The 23,627-nt window shown below is 44.4% G+C and overlaps 1 protein-coding gene across 1 annotated transcript in view; it reads left to right on the top strand.

Annotated features, from left to right (window-relative positions):
- The window catches only part of LHX1 (LIM homeobox 1), a 57,940-nt gene that overhangs the window by 4,885 nt on the left and 29,428 nt on the right, over positions 1-23,627 (top strand). Inside the window, exons 2-3 of the mRNA XM_007421153.2 lie at positions 9,289-9,515; positions 18,207-18,484. Of these exons, the coding sequence (XP_007421215.1) occupies positions 9,289-9,515; positions 18,207-18,484 (505 nt within the window). The remainder of the gene's footprint in view (positions 1-9,288; positions 9,516-18,206; positions 18,485-23,627) is intronic.

Below are 23,627 nucleotides of genomic sequence, written 5' to 3'. Positions count from 1 at the left end.
CGGAAAAACAGGGCGCGAGGAGAAGCAGGGGAGCGGACGGGAGCAATGAAGGCGGAGGAGAAGGGCGGCCGGGGAAGGTCACCGTCCTTGGGCCGAGCCCTCCCTCTCTCCAGGCGCGGCCCTTCGAGTCCAGCCCAGCGGAAGGGCACCGGGTTGCCGACCGCTGCGACCCGGTGCGACCGGAGACCTCAAAGCGAAGCGGGGCCTCCTCTCTTTCCGAGGGGCGCCCAACTGCCACTCCCGGCGGCTCTCCACTCACCCCACCGCAGGCGGAAAGTTTTGCCCCCGATCCGTTCTCGAGCCCGGCCGGCTTCTTCCCCCAACAAAACGCCCCTCCCTCAACTGGAGGCGAGGCGCTCAGTCTTGCGGCGAAGTTTGTCATGGAGTCGGGGCGCGGGGGCGAGGGAGGATTTAGAGAGGCGCCGGATCCTTCCCAGCGCTTTTCAGCCTCCAGATTCCTTTCCGTTCTACTCTTGCCTCTCCCGGATTTTTTCTTTTTCAAGTTTCTAGTCCTTTTTGTCCAACTTCGCCCTGGATCTCCGCGCAATATCTGCTTTCGCTTCTGCAAAGCCGGGCAAGCGCTTGGCTGCTCAGACTAGGCTGCTTCGCCGGGCCCTCGTGGCGGCTTCCTACAGAGTCGATCCTTCGCTATTGACTCGCTTTCTCTCCTTTACGCCTTGAAACGTCGATCACCCCGCCGCTCCGCAGGCGAAACTCAAGAAACCCCACAGGGCGGGATGGGGGGGGGGCAGAGCCCATCCCCAGGCCCGCGAGAGACAGGGGGGCCCTGCCGACAGGACTTAGGGCTGGGAGAGTCCCGGGCCCCGGTCAGCGGGGGAGGGCTGGAGGGAGCTGGCAGGTTTGCAGGATCGTACGTGGGGATGGTTAGAGACCGTGTAGCCTATTAGTTGTCGAGAAGCTGCGTTCCGGGGGCCCTCCCCACCTTGACCGCGTTGGAAGCTAAGCAATTTTGTGTCGGGTGAGAATTTGGAAGGGGGGCCACTAGGAAATCTCCTACTGGGAGTAGGGGAAACAGCCTAGAAGGAGCTAGTGGGAAGCCACTCCCGTCCTGTGGCCAGAAAAGACACGTGTCCACGAAGTCTCTAGAGATCGAGCTTGACTTGACCAACAGAGATAGGCCCCGTTGTCGGAAAGGGCAGAGACGGTCCATATCTTCTAAAGGCGCTCCTCCACCGTGCGGTCGAAGCGCGTATCTAATCCCGCCACTCCATTATCCCCCCGGACCTGGCCGGGTTTCCTCCGAAGCGAAGATGCAAAGGCTCGCGCCGCGCTTCTGCTCCGTTTGCGTCGCTCGGCGGGCCGTTCTGCCCCCCGCGTTCAAACGAACGGAGCCTCGATGCGTTCTGCCAAGTGGCGGCAGACCCGGGTTGGAGCGGTCGGTCGTGGGCATCAGCCAAGTGGGGAGAAGTAGCTCGCCCGCCGGAGCTGGGTCCCAGGGACGAGGATCGGGGTTGCATCTCCGGCAGGAAGCCACCGCTCGCATCCCTGAGATGTCCTCGCTTCCCGGGCTTAGCATGAGTCCAGCCATTGTGGCTTTTGTAAACCCGACTTTTATGACTTAGTCTGAAGCGCAAATCAGGTCGGCCTGGCTTGTTTAACGAATTGGGATTCCGCAAAGCATGACAGCTCGAGGCTGGATCCATCCAGCGCCGAAGTTGGCGCTGAGCGGCTTGCCGCAGGTCCAGGGCACGGGTGAAGTTGGCTATGTCGAAGTTGGCTATGTCGCTGTGAAAGTGCCCCAGGCTGGCGGTGGCCCCGATCCCCATCTTCCAGGCTCATCCCGTTGGGGACCGCTAGCCAGTCCGAGGCCGCACTTATCCAAGACTCAGCGGGGAACAGGTCTGAAAATGGGGGTTTGGATCGCCCCCTGTGGGGGTCACCCAGCCAGCAGGATTGGTCTACAATGCCGCGCAAAAGGAGGGCAAGATTGCAGTTGAAATGAGTATTTAATTTGTGGGGTGGGGGGTTCAGGGGCCCAAGCCAAAAAAGAGGAAAACCAAGCCAATAAATGTATGTGTGAACATGCAGGCCTTGGACAAATATGCACCATTCATGTAGAAAATGGAAATCTTTTTCAAAGGGGGAGGCTAGGATAAATGCGAAGCCCTCGGCCTCCCTCCCTCCCTCCCTCCCTTCTAGAAGATATTCCCACAGTTACTCCTAAGCGGTTCCCCAGACGCAAGTCCCGGGGGTTGTATCTGCTGGGCTTGGGTATGGCAGCTTGAAGAGTTCCTGGGCTCCCTCTTTAGACCTGACTGGGACCCACAAAGGAGGCATTTGGAAAGGGGGGCTGGAAGAAGCCTGGCTGCTTGTGGGCCTTGCTGGTGGGGAAGCCAGACGGCCCAGGGCCCAGCGGATTCTGCAAAGGAAGGGGGAGTTGGCGCTGCCACTGAGCAAGCGGTGTGCTGGACTTGTGCCTATGACAGTAATGTGTGAACCTTCCAGGCCCGCTTCCTTTGCAGGGGTGTCCCCTGGATGGTGCAAAGAAGTCAAGATGGCAGCCATTATGGTGTGTCACACATAATGAAGGGGTGGATCTCCCATGCCCTGAGGACATCCTGGTTTCAAGGCTTTTTCACCCTGGTTGCTTGAGATTCTTGGAAGCAGGGATGAACCAGAACTGCCCACAGGGGAGGCGAGTGGGTCTCCAGTCCTGGTTAGCGGAAAACCCTTCCTTTCCTTTCCTAGCCTTGAGGCCCACTCCTTGCTAGGGTCACCGAGATCCCATCCAATCCATGGCATCTTCCAAAGCCACAAAGCTCCAGGGTGAATGTCGATCTCCTTCCTTCCAAATCAATTCCATCCAAAGATGGGTTCCACTAGGATCTGCTGGCAGACGACAATGTGGACATGATCTTCTTCCAAACACCCTTTGGAAATCAAGTTCAGAGTCACCCCAACTTGGGTTTCTGCAACTGGGTTCCTGCTAAGCAAGGCTTCCCCGTGGTTTGCTGAATAAGCCACAATGGCCCGGGGTTCCCACAGCCTCAAACCCCTGGGGTTTATCAACTATAGTAGCTGAGTTCCTGGAACCAAGCAGAATCTAACAAGCAAGATACGTAAAGCTTTCCTGCCTGGAAAGAAGCTGAGCTGTCTTCGGTTCTAGGACTCTGACAAACAGATGGGCTTGGAAGAGAGGGGTCTCCTTGGTGAGCAGACAGTCCTGAACCCTGTTTTAACACACACACACATACACACACACACATTCCCCAAGCCTTTGATTTTCTTTTCCTTAATCCCAATGTGGAGGACCTGCTTTCAGCAAAGCTGGCGAAGTTCTTGTTGATTATACAATGGACTAACTACTCTGCATAGATGGTGGGAGAAAGCCATAGTTTCTTATAAAAAAATATTCATCATCATCATCATCTTCATCATCATTTATTAAATTTATACGTTGCCCAACTCCCAGTAACTCTGGGCAGTTTGCAGTTGTTAAAACATTTAAAAAACAAAGAACAATACAGAAAAACATAAAAACAGCACAAGGCAAAGGGACAATGATGGCCAACCGTGTGTGTTTATAGTTTTTATAGTTTTAATGATTGTTTTATATGTATTTATGGGTTTTTTAATTGAGTGTTGTACGCTGCCCAGAGCCACATTTTTGTGAGATGGGTGGCTATACAAATATGATCAATAAATAAAATAATAAATAAAATCTCTCTGTCTCAGTGCACAATTCCCATCGTCTTTCTTAGAGCGAGGCAGATCTGAATAGACTCTACAGAGACTCAGGAAGCTGCAAAAACATTCTGAGAGACTGTATATGTTGTTCGTCTATATCCTTTGTACTCTTCACTGGAGTACATGCTTTATTAGGTCCTTATATTGTGGCAATCACTGATAATGTTTTCATGCAACCAGCGCATTTTTTGTGCACCTCCAAATTCTTGATTAAAGGAGCGATTAAAAATTGTTCCAGCAACAAAGAAAGCTGTTATTCAATATGTACTTGCCCAAATAAACTCCCTGGAACACCATGGGGTATAATTCTGAGTAAATATGCCCAGAACCATGTAATAAGATAATGGATGGAGAATTGTAATATATGCAGATACCTACATACGTCTTGGACCATCTTTATTTTTCTTGATATCTTTCCAGCACCCCTGTGGAGTAGGGAATATTTAACATTTTCAGTACAGTAACAGGCTGCGAGACTTAATCTATGCTATGAATTCCTCCCACTTCCAACTCCACAACCTTCTGATGGGCGGGGGGCTGTGATTTCAGGCCTTGCTTGTGCCCCCCCCACCACTCCGGAAACCTTGACTGGAGGACTAACAGTTATTCCCACGCTCATCCCCAGAAACCTCTGCAGGTTTTGCCACATCTTCTCTAGCAGGAGTCAGGCAAATTGTAGGCCGTCAGTCATTCGGATCTGCATGGAATTTAGTTCCAGAACAATTGCTGAAGTGCCCGGAACCAGCTGGCGAAGATCCACGGCTAAGAAGTGATAAAGATATTTAAAACCCTCGCACAGAGGCCCTGTCCTTCTCCTGTGATGATCAGGGCACTATCATGGCTTGGTGGGTGGTTCAAAGGGAAATGTGAATATCAAAGTGAGCTGATACTAGGTTCCCAGGACTGAAAAAGCTGCTAGGGCAGTTTTCTTATGTCGATTTCTAAGCAGTAATGTGACACTGATTTTTCCCAGGATCTTTTTTCAACTTCCCGATCTATCCTACAGCTCTAGAATTTCCTGATGGTCTCCCATCCACTCCCCCGTTTTGGCTCTTCTCAGCCACCTCACTGAGGCTAAACATGTTGAGAGTTTCCCAGTTCAGAATGGAAGGAAAATAGGGCGCCGATTTTCAGCAACTACGATCAGAGTCGGGGGTCGGAGGGGTGGGAAGAGGAGGCCAAAAAGGTGTTTGGGGCAGTATGTGGCCCTGGAAATCAAGTTGCTTGCCCCGTAATAGAATCTGAAACCAGGCAAGTCTGCACAGATACATCCTATACATTTATTATAGGTATATTAAATTGGGGATAAAAACAGATAAGGAATAAATACAGATGTTACAGAAAAAGTCCTGAATGTAGAATCTACATTCCAAGACCTCACATGGTTTCTAGGGGCTCAGCTGCAACCTTCTATGCCCCCTCAATTTTATTTTATTTTATTTTATTATTTTGTTTTGTTTTATTTTATTTTATTTTATTTTATTTGTATCAGCAAGAAATCTGCAGCCACTCCATTGCCTCTTTTGGCTTTGTCTTGCACCCCACTTCCACCCCTAGAGATGAGATGTGAAAGAAGAGGATTTATTTGGGAATTTTGCTCATCAACTTAATTTATTTAAACCCAGTTCTCTAATGAGGTATGAGAGGATATTGTTAAAGTAAAGGTTGTACATGTTAATGTTTAACAGTTAATTAATTAAATCGATGAATGGCAAGGCTATTAATATAGAATTCCGTTTATGCTCCTCCCCTAAAAAAATAAAATCAAGACTTCACTTCTGGAGACTCTGTGGACACATTTGTGCTGATTTCTTAACAATAATTAGGAAGCGGCTCGCTGGCGATGTCTTCTGTTTTTGTTGTGTTCTGCTTTGTCTGACTGCTGAATCTAACCTACAGCCTGGGAATCTCCTGGTGGTCTCCCGGCCACACTCTAGCCAGGTCCAATTTTGTTTAATTTACAGAAATCCACCAAGGTCAACCAGGTCAGGGCTGCGAAGGGTATGATTATGGATTGGTAGGCCAGGTTAACAGTGATGTGGCTCTGTGGTTGAATGGAGTGATGTGGCTAGATCTCTCCGATATCTGGCTGTTGTTTTCTTTAGGAACCCACAACACCTGTATTCTCCCACTTCGTAAAACATCTGGGCTCATAGAGAATTTGGAAGCCTTGGTGACCAAAATGGGCCCAAGGAATTCCAGTTTCTGCTGTTCCATCCAGAGATTGATTGATTGATTGACTGATTGATTGAGTCATTCAATCATTCAGTCATTCATTCAATCTTTGAATTGATTTATATGGCCGCTCATCTCGCAAATGTAACTGGATGGCTAACAACACATTAAAATTATAAAGAAGAATATTAGTGGAAAAAAAGACAACAGTGGTCACCAAGAATGAACCAGACAAGACAGATACATCCAGAACCTGGTTCTAATACCTCTTAGCCACCCTACCTAACAGGGTTGTTTTCATAGGATAAAATTGAGGGATATTCTCATGTAATTTGTCTCTGAGAAGAGAATTGATTCAGAGAATCACTCTCTGAAGAAAGAAGGGCCATAAATGCAATGAACAAATGAATAAATGAATACATCTTGCAGACACAGGAATTTTATTATTGGTGAGTGGAGAGTGCCTCGCGATTTATTAAATGTAATATAAGTTGTAATTTGTATTCAGTTATGACGGCTCGGTGCTAAAGTTCTAAATCTAAATGCTCCAAACATAGTTGTTGGGTTCATGTAACATGCTCTATACATACAAATAAACCCTTTCAGAGTTTAACATAATGGCCTGGACTCTTGGTATTTAGAAACGGTGCCACCATGTCACTGGGTTCTTAATGGTTAGCTGATTGAAGCATTAATTTTATGCTTTTGATTTTTTTTATATTGTCTTTTATCATTTTACTTCCTGCTTTGCGTACTTGTTGGATCAGAAAGAAAGAATAAATAACACAATATCTGGGGTCCTACTCTATACTGAATTTTTCTTCCTTTCTTCTTTCCTCTTGCTGTCACAGAGCTCTCAGCAAGTAGCCGGCCCTGTATGGGTTGGGAAGCTAAGCAGGAAGGAAACTGGTTATTAGTTGGATAGGAGACCACCCAGAGATCCTAGGGCTGTAGCCAGCTGACAACTCAGAAAACACCAACCACTTGGATATTGTTGCAGCTTAATGGAACCGGACTTGAAGGAGATTTTTACCTTGATCCTCAATTAGGAAACATGTTTCACACTGATATTCTGACTTCATTGTGCCCTGTTAGTCTTCAGCTCCTTTTCTAGTCGTAATCAGGATGGTTAAAGAATAATACAGAGCTGAACTTCTGACTGTTTGGAGACGTGGTTAGGGAATATTTCTAAGGGAGGATCTAATTCAGCTCAGGGCTGTAAGGAATTAATATCTTGATACATGTACAAAAGTACGTGGCAGACCAGTTCATCATGTTTTACCGGGGAGCAGAGATGGGGAGAGGGCTTCAGATCCTTCTCGGCCATCTATAGGGCCAACGCAAGTTTTGGTTAAGCCTCAGCCTCCTTTCACACAATCCAGAAATTGGTGAAGCGCTGTTTTCAAGTGAACATCTTTCTCCCGGATCTGAAAAGAAGTCCTGCCCCTTAATATGACCCTTGTATAAAAGCTCATTGCAAGGGGAGGGGGAAGTTACCCTCTGTACATGTTCAGAAATGCATTTAGATTTCCTTCTTAACAACATGGGGGTTTTGTTCCCAACGTTTTCAACAAGTTCAGTATAATCAACCTCTATCTTACAGTATGTCTTCAGTTCGGTGCTAAGAAACAGGAAGCCTCTTTACGTTCTTATAAAACATTTTTCTGGAGCTGGTGGAGAGAAATACCCTTCCCTTTGAGTGAATGTATGCATAGCCACCTAATTTATTTATTTGCTGATGTTTAAAATGTCACACTGTTATCCCGTTTCCAAAATACTTTCCCCACAGAGATACAACTGGGACACCATTTATTTTTTGAAAACAGAACCAAAAAATATCCAAAGCAGCTTGCCATTCCCTCTTTACGGGAAGTTTCCTTGACTCCCTAATCCGCCCCATGGCCTTGGGATCTCCTTGTGGCTTCAGATCCACATATTAACTCAGTTCAGTTCGGTTTCTCTTTCTCAGATTCGCCAAAGTTGGCTAGACGCTGCCCCCAGCAGTATTCCACCGACCCTCGAATGCCTTTTAATGACTGGGAAAGAAGAGGAAAGAAAGTGACTTTTAAAAACCAGACAACTGATCCTCCCTTGTTCACTGTGTTCTTTTTCCAAGGACTTTAGCTGACAATATCCATGGAAATAGATTTTGGAAAAATGAAAAAAGGGCAAAGCTTGAGCAGTTTGGCTTAAGATAATATTTACTGGTGAATGTTGTGCATAAGTGTTTCTCAACCTTAGCAACTTTAAGATGTGTGGACTGAAGTCCACACATTTTAAAGCATGCTGGCTGGGCAATTCTGGGAACTGAAGTCCACACAGCTTACAGTTGCTGAGATTGAAAAACATGGTGTATATCATGTACAGGTAGTCCTCGCTTAATGACCACAATAGGGACCAGAGAATTGGTCATTAAGCAGGATGGTCATTAAGCAAGGACTACCTCTATTTTCTTCCCCCAAATTAAAAAAAATGAAAAGGTCCCTCTCTCCCACTTGATTCCTTCACTAAAACAGAGATAGCATAGCATAGCAGAGAAGAGAGAAGGGTTGGGTTTACCTACCCTGGTGAGACACTACAGAATGTGGCTTTGCTGATTACAGTTCATCACAATGCATGCTTTTCAAAGGCATTAGATTACAACCCCCCAAATCTTACAGCTGTTGGCTAGGGAAAAAGATTGCCAATGGGTGTAATGGTTATAGTGCCAAACTGGTACTGAGAAGACCCCAGGACTGGGGTTCGAGTTCCCCTTCAGCCACGGAGGCTCCCTGGGGCACTTTGGGCTAATCATTTTCTCTCAGCCCCAAAGCCAATAAGGGGTAGTGGAGATGATGCTGGACTAGGAGCATGGAGACCTGGGTTCTAATCTTCCCTCAGCCACAGAAGAACCCTCAGGGCCACCCCTTTCTCTCAGCCCAAGGGTCAGTCTGGCCTAGCGGGGAAGGTGCTGGACTAGGAGCGGAGAGGCCCAGGTTCACGTTCAGCTACAGAAACTCCCTGGGGGACTTTGGGCTGGGAGTCTGTCTTAGCCCAACCTACCTCGCAGGATCGTTGTGGGGAAAAATAAGAGGGGATGCTGTTCTTTCCTCTTTGAGCTCCTGTATGGAAGAGCAGGATGTAACTCAAATAAATAAATCAGTGGAGTTGGCCCAACAGATCTTAGGTGCTCCAGGTGGAGAGGGTTGGCAGGTCTCATTGGGTTGGACTCGTGGTTATCCCTCTTCAATTTTTCACTAGAAAAGTGTTCAATCTGAATCAAAACTCCCCCCTGGTCAATTTCACTGTTGGACTGTTTTTTCCCCTTCCTTCCTTCCTTCCTTCCTTCCTTCCTTCCTTCCTTCCTTCCTTCCTTCCTTCCTTCCTTCCTTCCTTCCTTCCTCTATCTCGTTCGCCTCCATCCAGGTGTTTTGGTACGAAGTGTTCCGGCTGCGCGCAGGGCATCTCTCCAAGCGATTTGGTCCGAAGGGCCAGGAGCAAAGTCTTTCATTTGAACTGTTTCACTTGCATGATGTGCAACAAACAACTGTCGACCGGCGAGGAACTTTATATCATTGACGAGAACAAATTTGTCTGCAAAGAAGATTACCTGAGCAACAGCAACCCTGCCAAAGAGAACAGTTTGCACTCAGGTGAGGGATTTTATTGGCTGGGAAAACCTTGTCCGAGCAGATTTTGCTTTGCTTGGTCCAGAGCTAAAGATTGGAGGGATGGGGGATGGAATCAAATGCAAATCTTGGTCGCGAAACATCCTACAGCGAGAAAGAAAGAACTCAGCTTACGTGCCCTGACCTTTGCAAAACCAAGCACTAGTGTAGAAGAACTGACAAGGAGAGTTGATCAAGAAAGAGAAAGGCACAGTTTCAATTTTTCTACAGAGCTAAATAGAACTCCCAGAGTCAGAGGCAGTCTATCTTGGAATTTGTGTTACAGTTGTGTGGACGTCCAGATAGTTGCCTAGAAGCCCAGTGCTAGATTAAATCCAGTAGTGCTTGCCTTTGGTCTTTGATTGCTTCCTTTTATCAGAGATGCAGACTTTCAGTCTGTAAACACAAAGCGTGGTCTTTTCTGATGCAGACAGCTGACTATTTACTTCAATGTTGTTTACACTGACTGGCAGCTCCTGTCTCAGCCCTCCCACCAGGAGACTGTCAAGCATTCAGCCCAGATCTTCACATCCACCGCTAAGTGACAGCCTCTCCCTTCCTCAAATTAACGTCCCATCCAACACTACATCAAACAATGGAACAGCACAGAGGGGTGGGACACCTTTGTATAGAAAGAAGAGCAAAAATAATTAACAAGTAACAGGAGAACAGAGGAAAAGTCAGTGAAAATCATTGAATGAGAAAGGTTTGTTTCAGCCACTGAATCCAATTTCCTGCTCAGAGCTGGAATCCAAACGATTCCATTTTGCAAAAAAACCCTAAAATTTGCACTGGATTATTTAGGGCAGATTCCTGGTCCTGAACCTTTGCCTTGATTATTTTTTGTCCCTTGTGTCTCAAGGTGAGGCCGTTTGGACCTGAACTAGAGTTTTTCATAATATAGTGATTATGATATATGATATAATCATGTAATATATAATTATAGGAGAGCTGTGTTAGTCTGCGGTAGCAAAAAATCAGAAGTCCGGTAGCATCTTTTCCGACTAACAAACTTTATTAAAAGGCAGACACTTTTGTGAGATGCGTTGGCCAGTCGAGTCACTCTACGCATCGGATGAAGTGAACCGCAGATCACAAAAGCCTCTGTCTTTTAATAAAATTTGCCAGTTAGAGAAGGTGCTGCAGGACTCCAGACTTTTTGTCCTAATATAATGTGTAGACGACCTACCATTTTCTCCCTTTCAATCTTACCCATTAAAGATGTCTTCCTCAACAGTCCATCAGGCATTTCCATTTGGCAACACTGGTGCTGATGATCTTCCCAGTAACATGGATGTTCCCAAATAAAGATGGTGCTATTTTGAACGGAAGACCAAAAATCAAGGTCCCGGGCATTTCCAGCTGTTTAAACCTTGCATTGGCTCAAGCGTTCCCTCTTCCTTACAGACTCAGCTCTCTTTTAAATAAGACGAATTCCAGGCTGGCCTGTTCAGAAGCATTTGATGCCGAAGGAGTTTGTATAGAAAGTTAGCCCAACAGGCCATCTGGGTGACTCAGAGCTGCATATCGCTGCGTCCTGCAGAATTCATTGTCAAAAAAGGGTCCAGAGGTGATCACAATGCATTTCCTAGCAAGTGAGACCCATTTAGTATAACAGCTGCTGATCCATGAACCAGATCAGAAGACAATTAGTTCATCATAAATTTGCAAGCTTGGTACAGGAGTAAAATTTGATAGTGCCATCTCACACGGCCTTAGACAATGGGGGGCCCAAGATTTTATTTTATTTTATTTTATTTTATTTTATTTTATTTTTATGATCCCACTTCGATTCTAAGTTTGTTCTGTTTGGGGGCACGTGGGATAAACACCCAGAAGTGACCCCTTTTTCGTGCTGACCCCTTTCCACCTCTGGAAAATCTGCCCAACAAATCACGCCTAAATGTAGCCACTGTTTCTCTATCATTCGAGCAGCAGAAAGAGGCATTTGGGTTGGTTCAGGCATTTGAATTTCTTTCCTTTTATTTTTTAAAGCTGTGTCTTCATTTTAAACTCTTTTGCATTGCGGTGGGACGTGTATCTCCTTTTATTCCTGTCCATTAGGCTTCCACCATTTTACATGCTGTCTTTTTCACCAATTGCTGGGATTTTTTAAACATCTTTTTTTGTGTTTTAAGGAAACTGCAGATTTAAAATATCGCATGCTGCCCTGGAAAAACTATTTTTGTGGCGGGGAGCAGGGGAAGGGGGGACAGATGACAATATGAAATGTTGGAATAAATAAATAACTGGGAGTGATCCCACACTAAAGTCATATTTATTACCATCAAGAGAGGAGACCCTCATGAAAGCAGTAAATCCAGATTCTAGGCCAATGTTTCTCAACCTCAGCAACTCTAAGATGTGTGGACTTCAACTTCCAGAATTCCCCAGCCAGCCATGCTGGCTGGGGAATTCTGGGAGTTGTAGTCCACATATCTTAAAGTTGCTAAGGTTGAGAAACACTGCTCTACAGTTTCCTAAGTTCACAATAACTACAACTGCTATTGTGGTGCATTTATTTTTCACACTTGCATCCTGTTTCTCTTTTTTTCTCCCCCACCCTAAGAGCTCAGGATAGCTTATCTGGAATATCCTATTTTATTCTGACAGTGAACCTATAACATAGATCAAGCAGTGATTTTAAAGCTCAGACAGTGATTTGAACCCTTCTCTCTTTAATCCAGGAGCACATGATTTAGTCTTCCAGGAGCTTCCTTGTTCTTATCCTAGGATCTTGACCGCAAAGCAGTGCTAAAAAGAAAAATAAAAGGTTTAAGACGTGGTATTTCTGTACCAGAGATTTGTTTTAGGGGACTGTAAGAGTTTAAAGACCTTCCACCCCAAATTCCTCTCCTAGGTTCTACAAGCTTTCTTCATTACTCCTGTATAACTTAAGGATAAATTGTGGGTGTGATTTTGTGACAATTACACTGGAGAAGTCAGAAACCCCTGTCAAACTATCAGACATTCCTCATGGGCTGATCAGCAGATCCATATGTTTCCCCCAAATTTAACATGCTTATCGCCTGTAGGAACGGATTCCAGGAGCAATGGGGGAAAAATTATCATCATAACCAAAGCACCAATAAGAACAATTCCCTCCAGCGTGGGGGTCAGGAGCCTGTGCAAGATTGTTAATTATCGTCGAGGGTTATCCTCGTCTGCCCCCTTTTCCGTTTCTTCTTGTTGGGTATTCTTTGCATGACTGTATGGACTTCTGAAGGGTGTTCGTTGCCCAGAGTCGTGTAAATTGAATAACATAAATAAATAACAACAACAGGAATGCAGAACGTCGAGCTGGGCAGTTCTTAGAAAAGAGCTCAGCTCTTTGGCAGACCTTAAAAGTTAGACAGGTATTTGCAAGTTCAATTCTATATGCACCAATTTGGGGAAAAAATGTAACTGAATTGGAGGGAGACGCTTCAGTGATTTCTTCTTTCATTTTCTCTACTCGGCCTTGCCTTTCTTCTTCGCTCCCTTCTCAGTCTAAGTCGTTTCTCTTTCTTCTTTTCGTTCCTGGTTTTTCCCTCCCCCCTTCCTCTCCTTTTCTGTTGGCCATTGACCTTTTCTTTTGCTTTCTTCCAGGCATCACTGTTAGGAAAAAATACTATTTTGTTATTTAGGAAGGGAGAGTGGGGTGGGGTGGGGTGGGGTGGGGTGGGGGTCTGGATTTGAGAAAAGCCTATAAGCTTCCTTGCGGATGAGAATCAAAGGTTCAGTGGCCCGGAAAGATTTACTGAATGTCAGACAAATATTTGAAGTGATGGGGTGGCGTTGCTTGCCCTGCCTGATTTCAATGTTGTTTCTTTTTCTTCGCTGGTGGGAGAGTGTTAATGAAGCCATGCCAGACAGAGGAGATCAGAGGGGCTGAAAAGATGTGTAACTTGCTATCCACACTTTGCTGCAAACTGTGGGGTGGAGCATCTGTAAGGTGTCTATGGGTCCCTTCCTTTTGGAAAGCGGTGCGCTGGGACCGAAAATTGGCTTTCCCTTTTTAAATGCCCTGGGGATCAGAGAAGACAGGCAGACTGTGTGTACTTGGTGGCAAAGCGCTTGGGGAAAGCCAGGAGTTGTGGGGTGGGTGGTGGTGAAGAAATTCGCAGGACAGAGTGATATTTGGCCAGGCAGACTTAATATGGAGGTGCCTGGGTCAGTTTCACACCCACGTGTCAGTGTGTACACGTGTAAAGTGTGAAGGCTTGCAGGGAGGGAGAGGAAGGAGAAGGAGGGCGACTTGGGAACAATTTTCACTCCCGTGTGAGAAATCGTTAACACAATCCTTCTTCTCTTAAGTAAAAAAACAAAAAACAAAAAAGAGGGGGGAGAGAAAGAGAGAGGAAGTTGAGGAGAGATTTTTATATAACTAGGACACAATCTAGCATATAACACATGCTCCTAAATGCCATTGACCTCCAGGAGAAACGCTTAAAGCCCATATTTAAGGAAGAAACTCTCCTTACCTTTATCTGAGAGCAAATCCCAAGGGAATCTATGATGGGGTCTTTGGTGTAGACATCTGTAGGATCCTACCTTACTCAAAGGTTGCTGGTCATCAAAGGCTGCTGGTCGTCTCCAGAGTTCACTGGAGTTGGGCGGCCAGTAAATTTAAACAATTAAATAAACAAAAGCTTAGCCCCAGAAGTGGAGAGAGTATTCTGAAAGGGTACTATTACAACTGAGTTCAGACTTTTGTGTTTCCCGGAAGTTGGCCATTATGGAACAATATTTTTGAGCAGATACAACTTCATGCTGTATGTATGGTCTGAATCACCAAGACTCTTCCTGGGTTTTATACTGAGTGTAGACTCTTATACATGCCTATTCAAATGTAAGCCTTCCTAACTAGCTCCTACGTTGAGCAGATCAGTCTACCAGAGCAATCCTACATAACATTGGATTACTCAGATACAAGTCCCATCAAGTGCAATGAGATTCACTGTCTGGTAAGCATATTGGATTGCTACCCACAGTTCTTTGGTGGCCATCAGTATTGGTCACCTGCTGCTTTGGGCTAAATGAATTTAGCAGCTCCTTTTAAAGCATTTGGGAGATGTTTTTAAGTGCAGGAAATCCAGTTTAGAAGGTGGAGTCCAGTGTAAGCTCTGAGGAAAATCTCATAGCTCAGTGGTCAAATTCTTGTTTCCATACAAAAGGTCTCAAGGTCCTGGTTCCAAACCTTGGTCTTCCTAGAAGGGAGGGATGAGGGCAATTCTTATTGGAAACATTCAAACCTTCTTCTACCTATGTTAGAAGGGGCATTCCTTTAAATGTGTTGCTGTGTAATAGTTGGGAATCAGAAACTCTTGGTGACTGATTGAAAATTACCTAGAAATCAACCAGGAGATTTTGACCTATTTCTATCCTCATGTAGATCAAACTGGATTAGAAAGACTAATGTTTCAACATTTTTCCAGACTGGCATTAGCTAAAGACTTTTCTATGTTGCTATTTAAATGGTCTTTTTATTTAGAACAATAGGGACTGGAAACTTACTTTTTTCTTGAGTAGAAGAGCTGCTGCCAATTGGCATATAGACAACAGTGAACACAATAGACCTCAAATATAATATAAAATAGCTTCCCTTTGTTTGGAACATGGAAGCCTGGTTCACAATAATGGTGCATGTGGTTAATTCATTGCGGGTGAACCAGGTTCCTATGAAAAGATCCTGATTTAACATTATGGGTGAGCACAGCCAAAGTTTGCGGCCAGCTTCCTACTGAAAACCAATTTACTTGGAAGTTAGTGCCACGGATTTCAACAAGAGAGAATTGAGAAAGCACCCAAACTCTCTGAGTGATATCAGCAGGATTTCAAAAGATGGACACCCCTTTCTTCTGACATTGGGTAATGCTCAATCTAGCAGAAGTTTCCAATCATCCAGACTGCATCAGATGTAACCGTTAAAAAGGACAGTCTTGTTTTACTCTATTAGATGAACAAATTCACAATCTTCGGTTAACTAGGGCCCATCCGCAAAAGCCTATGCCATAATACGCTTGTTCATCTCTTCATATGTTCAAGACTCTGTTATTATATAGCAGCATATTATTTAGCGCGGTCCCCCCCAAGTTCACTAGGCCACATCCCTGGATTTGCGCCCACGCGGCTAGGAATTCAGTACTTTGAACCCTAAATATCTAAGGCAACAGTTGGGGGAATGCAGTAAATTCCCCACGCTGGCTGGGGAATTGTGGGAGTTGAAGTCCACCCATCTTAAAGTTGCTGAGGTTGAGGAACCCTGCAGTAATATGAATCTTTTCTACTATCTGGAAAATGTGTAGTGATGTACTTTGATGTTAACTTTACAAGATATGTAATATAGTATATACAGCTTTAAAGCCTCACATATAGTACATCTTTGCACGGTAGGATGCTATTTTTGCAACTGCCCTTGAATTTTTCTTCTCCTCCAATTGCATGTTTATGCATGCAACTTGGGAGAGCAAGACAACTTGATTTCCTCCTGGTGTTTTGGATTATAATTTCCAGACTCTCTTGCCATTCGCTAGGTTGGTCAGGGTGAGGATGATGGGAGTTTGAATCCAAGAGGTTTGGAGGCCACCCAGTTGCATGCCCTTACCTAGGGGAAGAAAGAGTCTGGCTATGTTCTTGCTGGACGTTAAAACCGAGACCTTTGCATGTTAATTCATGTTGAGCCAGGAGAAAAAAAGTAACACTGTGTATGAGGAAACAAAGACTGATGTAAAGATCATAGTGAACAATGAAGATATTTAAGAACTGTGCAATTGTGTATGTGCTTGCTCACAAGCCCTGCCTAGACTAAACTTTTTCAATCAGCTACTGGACTTTTAGGAGTTATAATCCCAAAATATCCAGCCCAGCATATACTAGCATGGAATTCTAGTAGCTCTAATTCAACATCTGGAAATATTCTGGTGAGAGAAAACAAGTTTAGAAATTTTCTCCCTAGTAGTTATGATTGCATTTGCCCATTGCACTAGACCTGCATTTCCTGGTTTGCTTGATTTTGGCTTAACAGGAGGCATCAACCAACCTTTGTGATCCCCAAATCATAATAGAAGGCCTAATGTGTGATACAAAACCAGTTCATGGTGGTTTATTTCAACAAACCATGGTTTTTTAAACTACGACCTCACATTGTATATGAACATAGTCACTAAGGAAGATGGCAGACAATACATGCATTTGAACCCCTCCACCAATAAGAGTCCACTGGATTGAAGTGGTAGATAAATCCCATCAATTATTCAAATCAATCAATCCAACAGAAACATTAGCTCAAAATCTCAGCTGAGAGAAACTCTCAGTCACCAAGAGAATAAGGTAGACACACGGAAGCTGCTGTTTTCGTAAGATTTCAGCACACCATTACTAACACCATGTGATGTCTTCCCTCTTGAAGCTGAAAGCAAGGAGAAGGAAAGGATTTGGCTCTGGAAAGTGCAAATGTTTGTTCAAAGCTGCAATATCGTTGCTAAAGAGACACTCAAGCAGTCTGATTCTTAGCAAGAGAGCCACAAATGATTTTATTTATTTATTATTAAATGTATATGACTCCCATCTCCCCCAGAGGGTGACTCTGGGCAGCTTACAATGACCAAGGCTAAATAAAACCTTTCCCCAATCTGGTGCTTTCCAGCCCTGCTGGCCTTTATCTCCCAGAATTCCCCACCCAGCAAAGTTGTCCCAGCCCATCTGCAGAGGACCAGGATGAGAATGGCTGGGATGTCATAGAATCACAGAGTTGCAAGTGACCTAAGATATCATCGAGTCCAACCCTCTGCACACTGCAGAATTCACTACACCATCCTTGATAGATGACAGTCCATCTTCTGTTTGAAAACCTCCAGTGAACTGGGGGGAGAAAACACTCTACTGGCTGACAGCTCTTGCTGTCAAGAAGTTCTTCCCAATGTCTCATCCACGTCTACATTCTTGAAGTTTCATCCCATGAGTTCTAGTTCTACCCTCTGGAGCATCTTTCTTCTCATGTAGGTGGTGGCTCAGTTTGTAGGATGCTCTAGAGCAGTGTTTCTCAACCTTGGCAACTTTAAGAGGTGTGGACTTCAACACCCAGAATTCCTCAGACAGCTTGCTGACTGGGGAATTCTGGGAGTTGAAGTCCACACCTTTTAAAGTTGCCAAGGTTGAGAAACACTGCTCTAGAGAACAGAGAACAAGGCAGAGTCGTATAAAATACATGGGGACAAAACAGATGAGGAAAATGCTTCTCCCATTCCCTTATGATATTGCAAGTTGAGATTTGTTTGATCAAAGATCAGTTTAAAATCATTTATGGAACCTGATGCCACAGGATATGATGACAAGGGTTAGGGTTAGGGTTAGGGTTTCAAAGGGGGCTACAGACTTGGCAGAGAGAGATTCAAGGCAGTCCAAGCATGAGGTTTATCCATTTTTCCTCCTGCATTTTTTCATATCTTACCTAGGGGATGAACTATCAAGGTTGGAAACTATTTGTATTTACTTACTGTAACCATGAGCTTGGCATACCTGCCCTTGAATTTTTTTAAAAAGCTGCAAAAGATTCAATGCCTTGATGATGACTGAGGTCAAATTTGTTTTTCAGACCGCTCTCTCCCTTAAGTTGCACGCACACACACACACACACACACACACACACAATCTCTATACCCTTTGTATGTATATATCTGCTTCTTCCTCTTGCAGCCACAACCGGTAGTGATCCCAGCCTGTCCCCAGATTCCCAGGACCCCTGCCAGGATGATGCCAAGGATTTGGAAAGTGCCAATATCTCCGATAAGGAGGTGGGCAGCAATGAGAATGACGACCAAAACTTGGGGGCCAAAAGGAGAGGCCCCCGCACCACCATCAAGGCCAAGCAACTGGAGACCCTCAAAGCCGCTTTTGCCGCCACCCCAAAGCCCACTCGGCATATCCGTGAGCAGCTGGCCCAGGAGACCGGCCTCAACATGCGTGTCATCCAGGTATGAGCCTCTGAAAAGTAGGGTGGGAAAATGCTGGGATACACTGATTATATGCAGAAGCCAACGAGGTCCATATATCTTGAAACTGCTCAAGACTGATTGGTTTGATCTAGGCTTGGGGACTTCTGAAAATTACCAGTGGTTTGGATGGAATGCATTCAAATCGTCATCTGGAGATTTTGGCTGAACTGATTCTTGGGAAATCTACTTTTATCTGTCTTCTTGCTTGCTTCTTTAAAATTTTCACCAAGTCTTCTAGGGTCAGAAGCAGAATAAATGTTAAGAGAAGATCATCACCAATGCACATAGAATTTTATCTGATTTCATAATTCCCTTACAAAACATTCTCAGCCCTCAAGGAGTTTCCAGTGGTATAGTGTACTGGTGTACTGATTATGGTACTGGATTAAGTCTAGGGCAGTGTTTCTCAACCTTGGCAACTTTAAGAAGGGTGGACTTCAACTCCCAGAATTCCCCAGCCAAGTCCACCCATCTTAAAGTTGTCAAGATTGAGAAACAGTGGTCTAGGGAGATCCAGATTCAATCCATCCCCTGCAATAGGAACTCACTGGGTAAGTGGGGCCCAATCAAATTCTTTCAGATCAGCCTACCACACAGGGTTATTTTTGTGTGGATAAAATGTAGGGATATCTCTGTATAGGTTGCCTTGGGCTCCTAGAGAAAAGAGGCCTATACATCTAGCATATGATTACTATTTTAGGAGAACAAGATGAATGTATGCAACACTTTTTCTGGTACTTTTATCAGGCCCTTCTTTCCAAGGGATATAAGAGAATACTTCTGTCACCCCTCTCGCCACCCATTTGATTGTCACAAGAAGATTGCTTGCCACCAGCCAACTTAAACTGAACCAATTCAACACTATCCGACCTAGTGCATTGGAGGTGGGGAAGGGTTTTGCCCCAAGAGTTGCAATCTGTGCAGGATTGGGAAGCCATATGCACCCATGCACATGTAGAATCACACATATCCATATGCACACACAGGCATGCACATGTATCACACATATATGTATACATATGTATAAACAGAGGATATCTGTGCATAAGCATGCCCAAAGTCTTCTTCACACATGCTGATTGTTATGCTGGGTGAGAAAATATGCAAGGTATCCTCTTCCTGCACTCTCTTCACCATCTTGGTGGACATCCTTGATGGGCTGCTAAAGGTCCTCTCCTCTGCTCTACTTAATGGCTCAAAGGCATAGAAGGGAAAGTGGCTGATGGAAACGAAGCTGCATCAAAACTACAGTTGTGCCTGCAGGTCCCAGTCAAGACTCTTTGGGTTAGATTTCAGCACCATGGAGAGCAGCCTCGCCCTTACTGAGTTGTGGGCTTCTTGATTAGATTTACATCCTGCTTTTCATTCAGAATCTTAAGGCTGCATATACAGTGCTCCATCCTCCCATTTCCCCCCACAATAACAACCCTGTGAGGTAGATTGGGTGGAGAAAGAGTGGCCCAAAGTCACTCATGAGCTTCCACAGCTGAGAGTGGCTTTGAACTTGTCTCTCCCTGGTCCAAATTTTAAATAGCATTGAGCCGGTGTTCAGGAAGTCTACAGAAAGTTTTCCTAAATGCTCCATTCCTTAGAAGGTAGTTGCCAGGTCCTAAGAAGCCACTATCCTTTTCTGTACTTGCCAGATTCTCTTGGGAGATGAGAGTTGGGGCAGAGGATTAAAGAAATCTCTTGGAGACTCCATGAATACTTGAATTGTCCAAGACCTGCCACTTGAGGTTTGAGGGCACTAGAATTGTAAGAACAGGCTCCAAGGTATTGGAGAACCAGGCATTGTTCTGATGCCTCCTTGGACTCACTGCCACTGGAAATTTCAGCTTCCAGAGATTTTCATTATTGAGCCACAGCAGAAGAAGCATGAACCCATTGGAAAGAATGTGGAATGTGAGGAACCCTTACCTACCCTCTATCCTATTGAAGTGGGTGTTATTGGGGAGAAATGAGCACCCATTGAGGCCACGCAGGCAGTCAATGGTTTGTAGGGTGTAGGCTGCCTGCTCCTCCTACACTACTATCAACTGGTAATATGCATTTAGGATTGGTTCCAGTTAGGGATGGCAAAGAAAGGATGAAGTCAGTGTTTGATCAGAGAAGATGAGTGTTGAGTGACCTGGGGAAGATGGTCCATTTTTGCTGTTCCAGAAGGTACTGCAGAAATCAAATCTATTGCTTGAGGTGAGAATGATGTGATTTGTAATCCAACATATGTGGAGGGTGCCTGGTTAGGAAGGCTGCTTCATTCGGTTGTAGGTCCATTGAAAAGAAGCATGAATGTCATCCTACCCAAGTTTTAAAGTATGTGCATAGTCCTTAAAACACACCATTCTACCTAAAGAAGTCTTAAACCTAGAAAATGGCTGTCACTGGAGCTCTGCCATTTCAGTAGTCCCAAAAAGGTCTTGAGATATTAAAAAACAATCGCCCCATCCCATAATAACTTATAGAACTGAGTCATTTTGTTCATAAGTCAGGTTTTATTTCATTTTCCCTTATCTCCCACATCCAATTTCTTTGGCATATAATTTTGTCCTCTTTTTCTGAACTTTGTATAATATGGCTAATCCTAAAAGTGACCAGGTGAGAGGTATAAACATATATAGCCTAATATGCCATATTTTTTAGTCATTTCTGTATTCCCATTGACACTTGAATATTCCTTGCAACATTTAAGAAAGTAGAAATTGATTTGATTTGATTTGATTTGATGCTAGGTGATTTTGTGCAAATTACTATCACTCAGCCCAAATCACTTCATGGGGTGGTTGTTGTGGGGAAAATAGGAGCATTAGGTATGTACACTGCCTTGACTTGACCAAAAATAAAGGCTGGATAAAAAATCAAGCAAATAAATACATAACTGAAGGCAGGTGGTGGTTAGTTAATGTTTCTATCCTGGTAAGACCATGGGATTTCTTTTAACATGGCTCTTACAAGACTACAAGTCAATACTATCTCATAACTTAAGTTAGTTCATAACCAAAGCAATTATCATGTGGACACAGGCAATAATCTGTGCTTGCTTGCTTGCTTATTTATTTATTTATTTATATTTATTTATTTAAATGCTCTTAGAACAGTGTTTCTCAACCTTGGCCACTTTAAGCTGTGTGGACGTCAAGTCCCAGAATTCCCCAGCCAGCATGGCTGGCTGGGGAATTCTGGGAGTTGACGTCCACACAGCTTAAAGTGGCCAAGGTTGAGAAACACTGTCTTACAGTAACTCCTGCAAGTTTTAATTTGAGCTTGTACGCTTGTGTGTTTGAAAAGAAACAAAACTCTCTGTGCTGAGGGATATAATTTTAGTCAAGGGTGTGTGAGTGGACAGATTGTGGCCTTTATGATAGTGTAGATGGCTGTGGCTTTAGTTAGGGAAAATATATGACTGGGTCCAGAAGCTAAGCAGATTCTGGCCTGGTTAGTCCTTGGATGGGAGACCATTAGGCAATGCCACAGCTGTGGGCTGGACTAAGAAATCAAAAACCTTCCTGGAGAAGGGCCATGGGAAATATTCCTGTGTTCTTGCCAAGAACATTTGCACAGGTGTCTTCATGAAATCGCCAGGAGTCAAGATGAATTCAAAGGAAATGACCTTATACATGGATGTGAAGGGTATACTTGTCAGACACATTGCTTCCTGCAAAGCTGTGGCTTCCAAAGCTGATGGCAGTTTCCATCAGTCTCAGCCTGTTGAGATGATGGGAGCTGTAGTCCAAAATGTCAGGAGGGTACCAGGATGGGGAAGATGTGGACAAAACTGAACAAAATACATTTTTGTTACCCACCTCAAATTCAATATTCCAAGTGGAATAAGTTGTTCCTCTCTGGCCCTTAAATCGGCCTTAATAATTATGATTGTAACCTGGGGACACCATGGCGTCAGATACATCTGCCTGAGATCCTCCAAGTCAGAGCAGATGCTTTGAACCAGAAGGTCTACGCTCTCCTCAGTGTGGGATCTGATTTGGATCAGGTAGCAAGTGATGGGAACTTCACTGAACCTGGAAAGCTGCCACCTGGACAAGCAATCCTTGAAAAGGGAAGCAATTTTGTTTGAAGATGAGAAATAATTTGCTTCTGCTGTTTGACCCACAACCTGCAGAATCTCTGTAGGAGAGGTGCCAGGTGGAAGGGTCATATTTCACCCTAAGCCATAACACTGTTTGGTTTTAGCTTGGTGCATTGGGTGGATCCTACCCTTGCCATTTGTTTAGCAAACTACGATTAAAATAAACCATTCCCCATGCGAACGCATTGGCCTGCAAGGCCAGAAAAAGAGTTCTGACACTCTTAACGTCCCTCCTCCACACCGGAAGAAGTTTTGGAAAACTGCTTGTTTTCCCTTAATCATAATAATCCGGGGTGGGGGTGGGGGGCTGGCAGCCCTCTTGGATTAAAAGACAGAAACTACAAATATTAGAAGTGGGGGGGAAAGAAATGCTTTGTATGTCAATAAATTACGGCACAACGCATTTCACAAACAAATGAAAAATGTGATAACTGAACGCCCGTAACCCTTTAAATAACCTGCTTGGGAAATGTGGGCTTTCTTGTTCAATCTTAAAAAAAAAAAAGGAGGTTTATTTCATAGAGTGAATGGTGGGGCCTATGTTACAAATAGTTGAGAATTTCTGCACTAGGCGATCTCTGAGTTTCCTTATCCACATGGCATGCTTAACTCAATTGAGTGTATGGAATTAACCATCTTTCTGAGTTGGCATGACATCCTTTAGGCTCCTGAGGGGGGGATGTGGCTAGTTTGTTGTTTAATGCAGTGGTCTCCAAACCTTTTTGATCACGCATCCCTATCCGTAAGACATTTTTGAACATGCGCTCACAATATAGGTTTATTTATTTACACATTATGTACGCAAACTACTACTAATATGTACATGATAAAACAAAGCCCCCCATATATATTTGGTATATTCTATACATTAATATTGGCATAGCTAAGTTTCTTTCTTATTTTTTAGATAAAAAATAAATATAAATAGACATTCTAATATATTCTTCCTGCACTCCAACGGATCATCTTCATATGTTGGGGTTAAGAGGGTGGGGGCCTTTTAACCAGAAGGCCCTGCCCTCTTAAGCCTCTTAATCT

The sequence above is a fragment of the Python bivittatus genome, unplaced genomic scaffold (genome assembly GCF_059951505.1).
Source record: "Python bivittatus isolate LINGU-HERP-01145 unplaced genomic scaffold, Pbiv_v1 ctg000690_np1212, whole genome shotgun sequence".
In the NCBI taxonomy this organism is placed as follows: domain Eukaryota; kingdom Metazoa; phylum Chordata; class Lepidosauria; order Squamata; family Pythonidae; genus Python; species Python bivittatus.
Note: the sequence above shows the minus strand (reverse complement) of the source record. Positions and strands in the feature narration are given on the sequence as shown.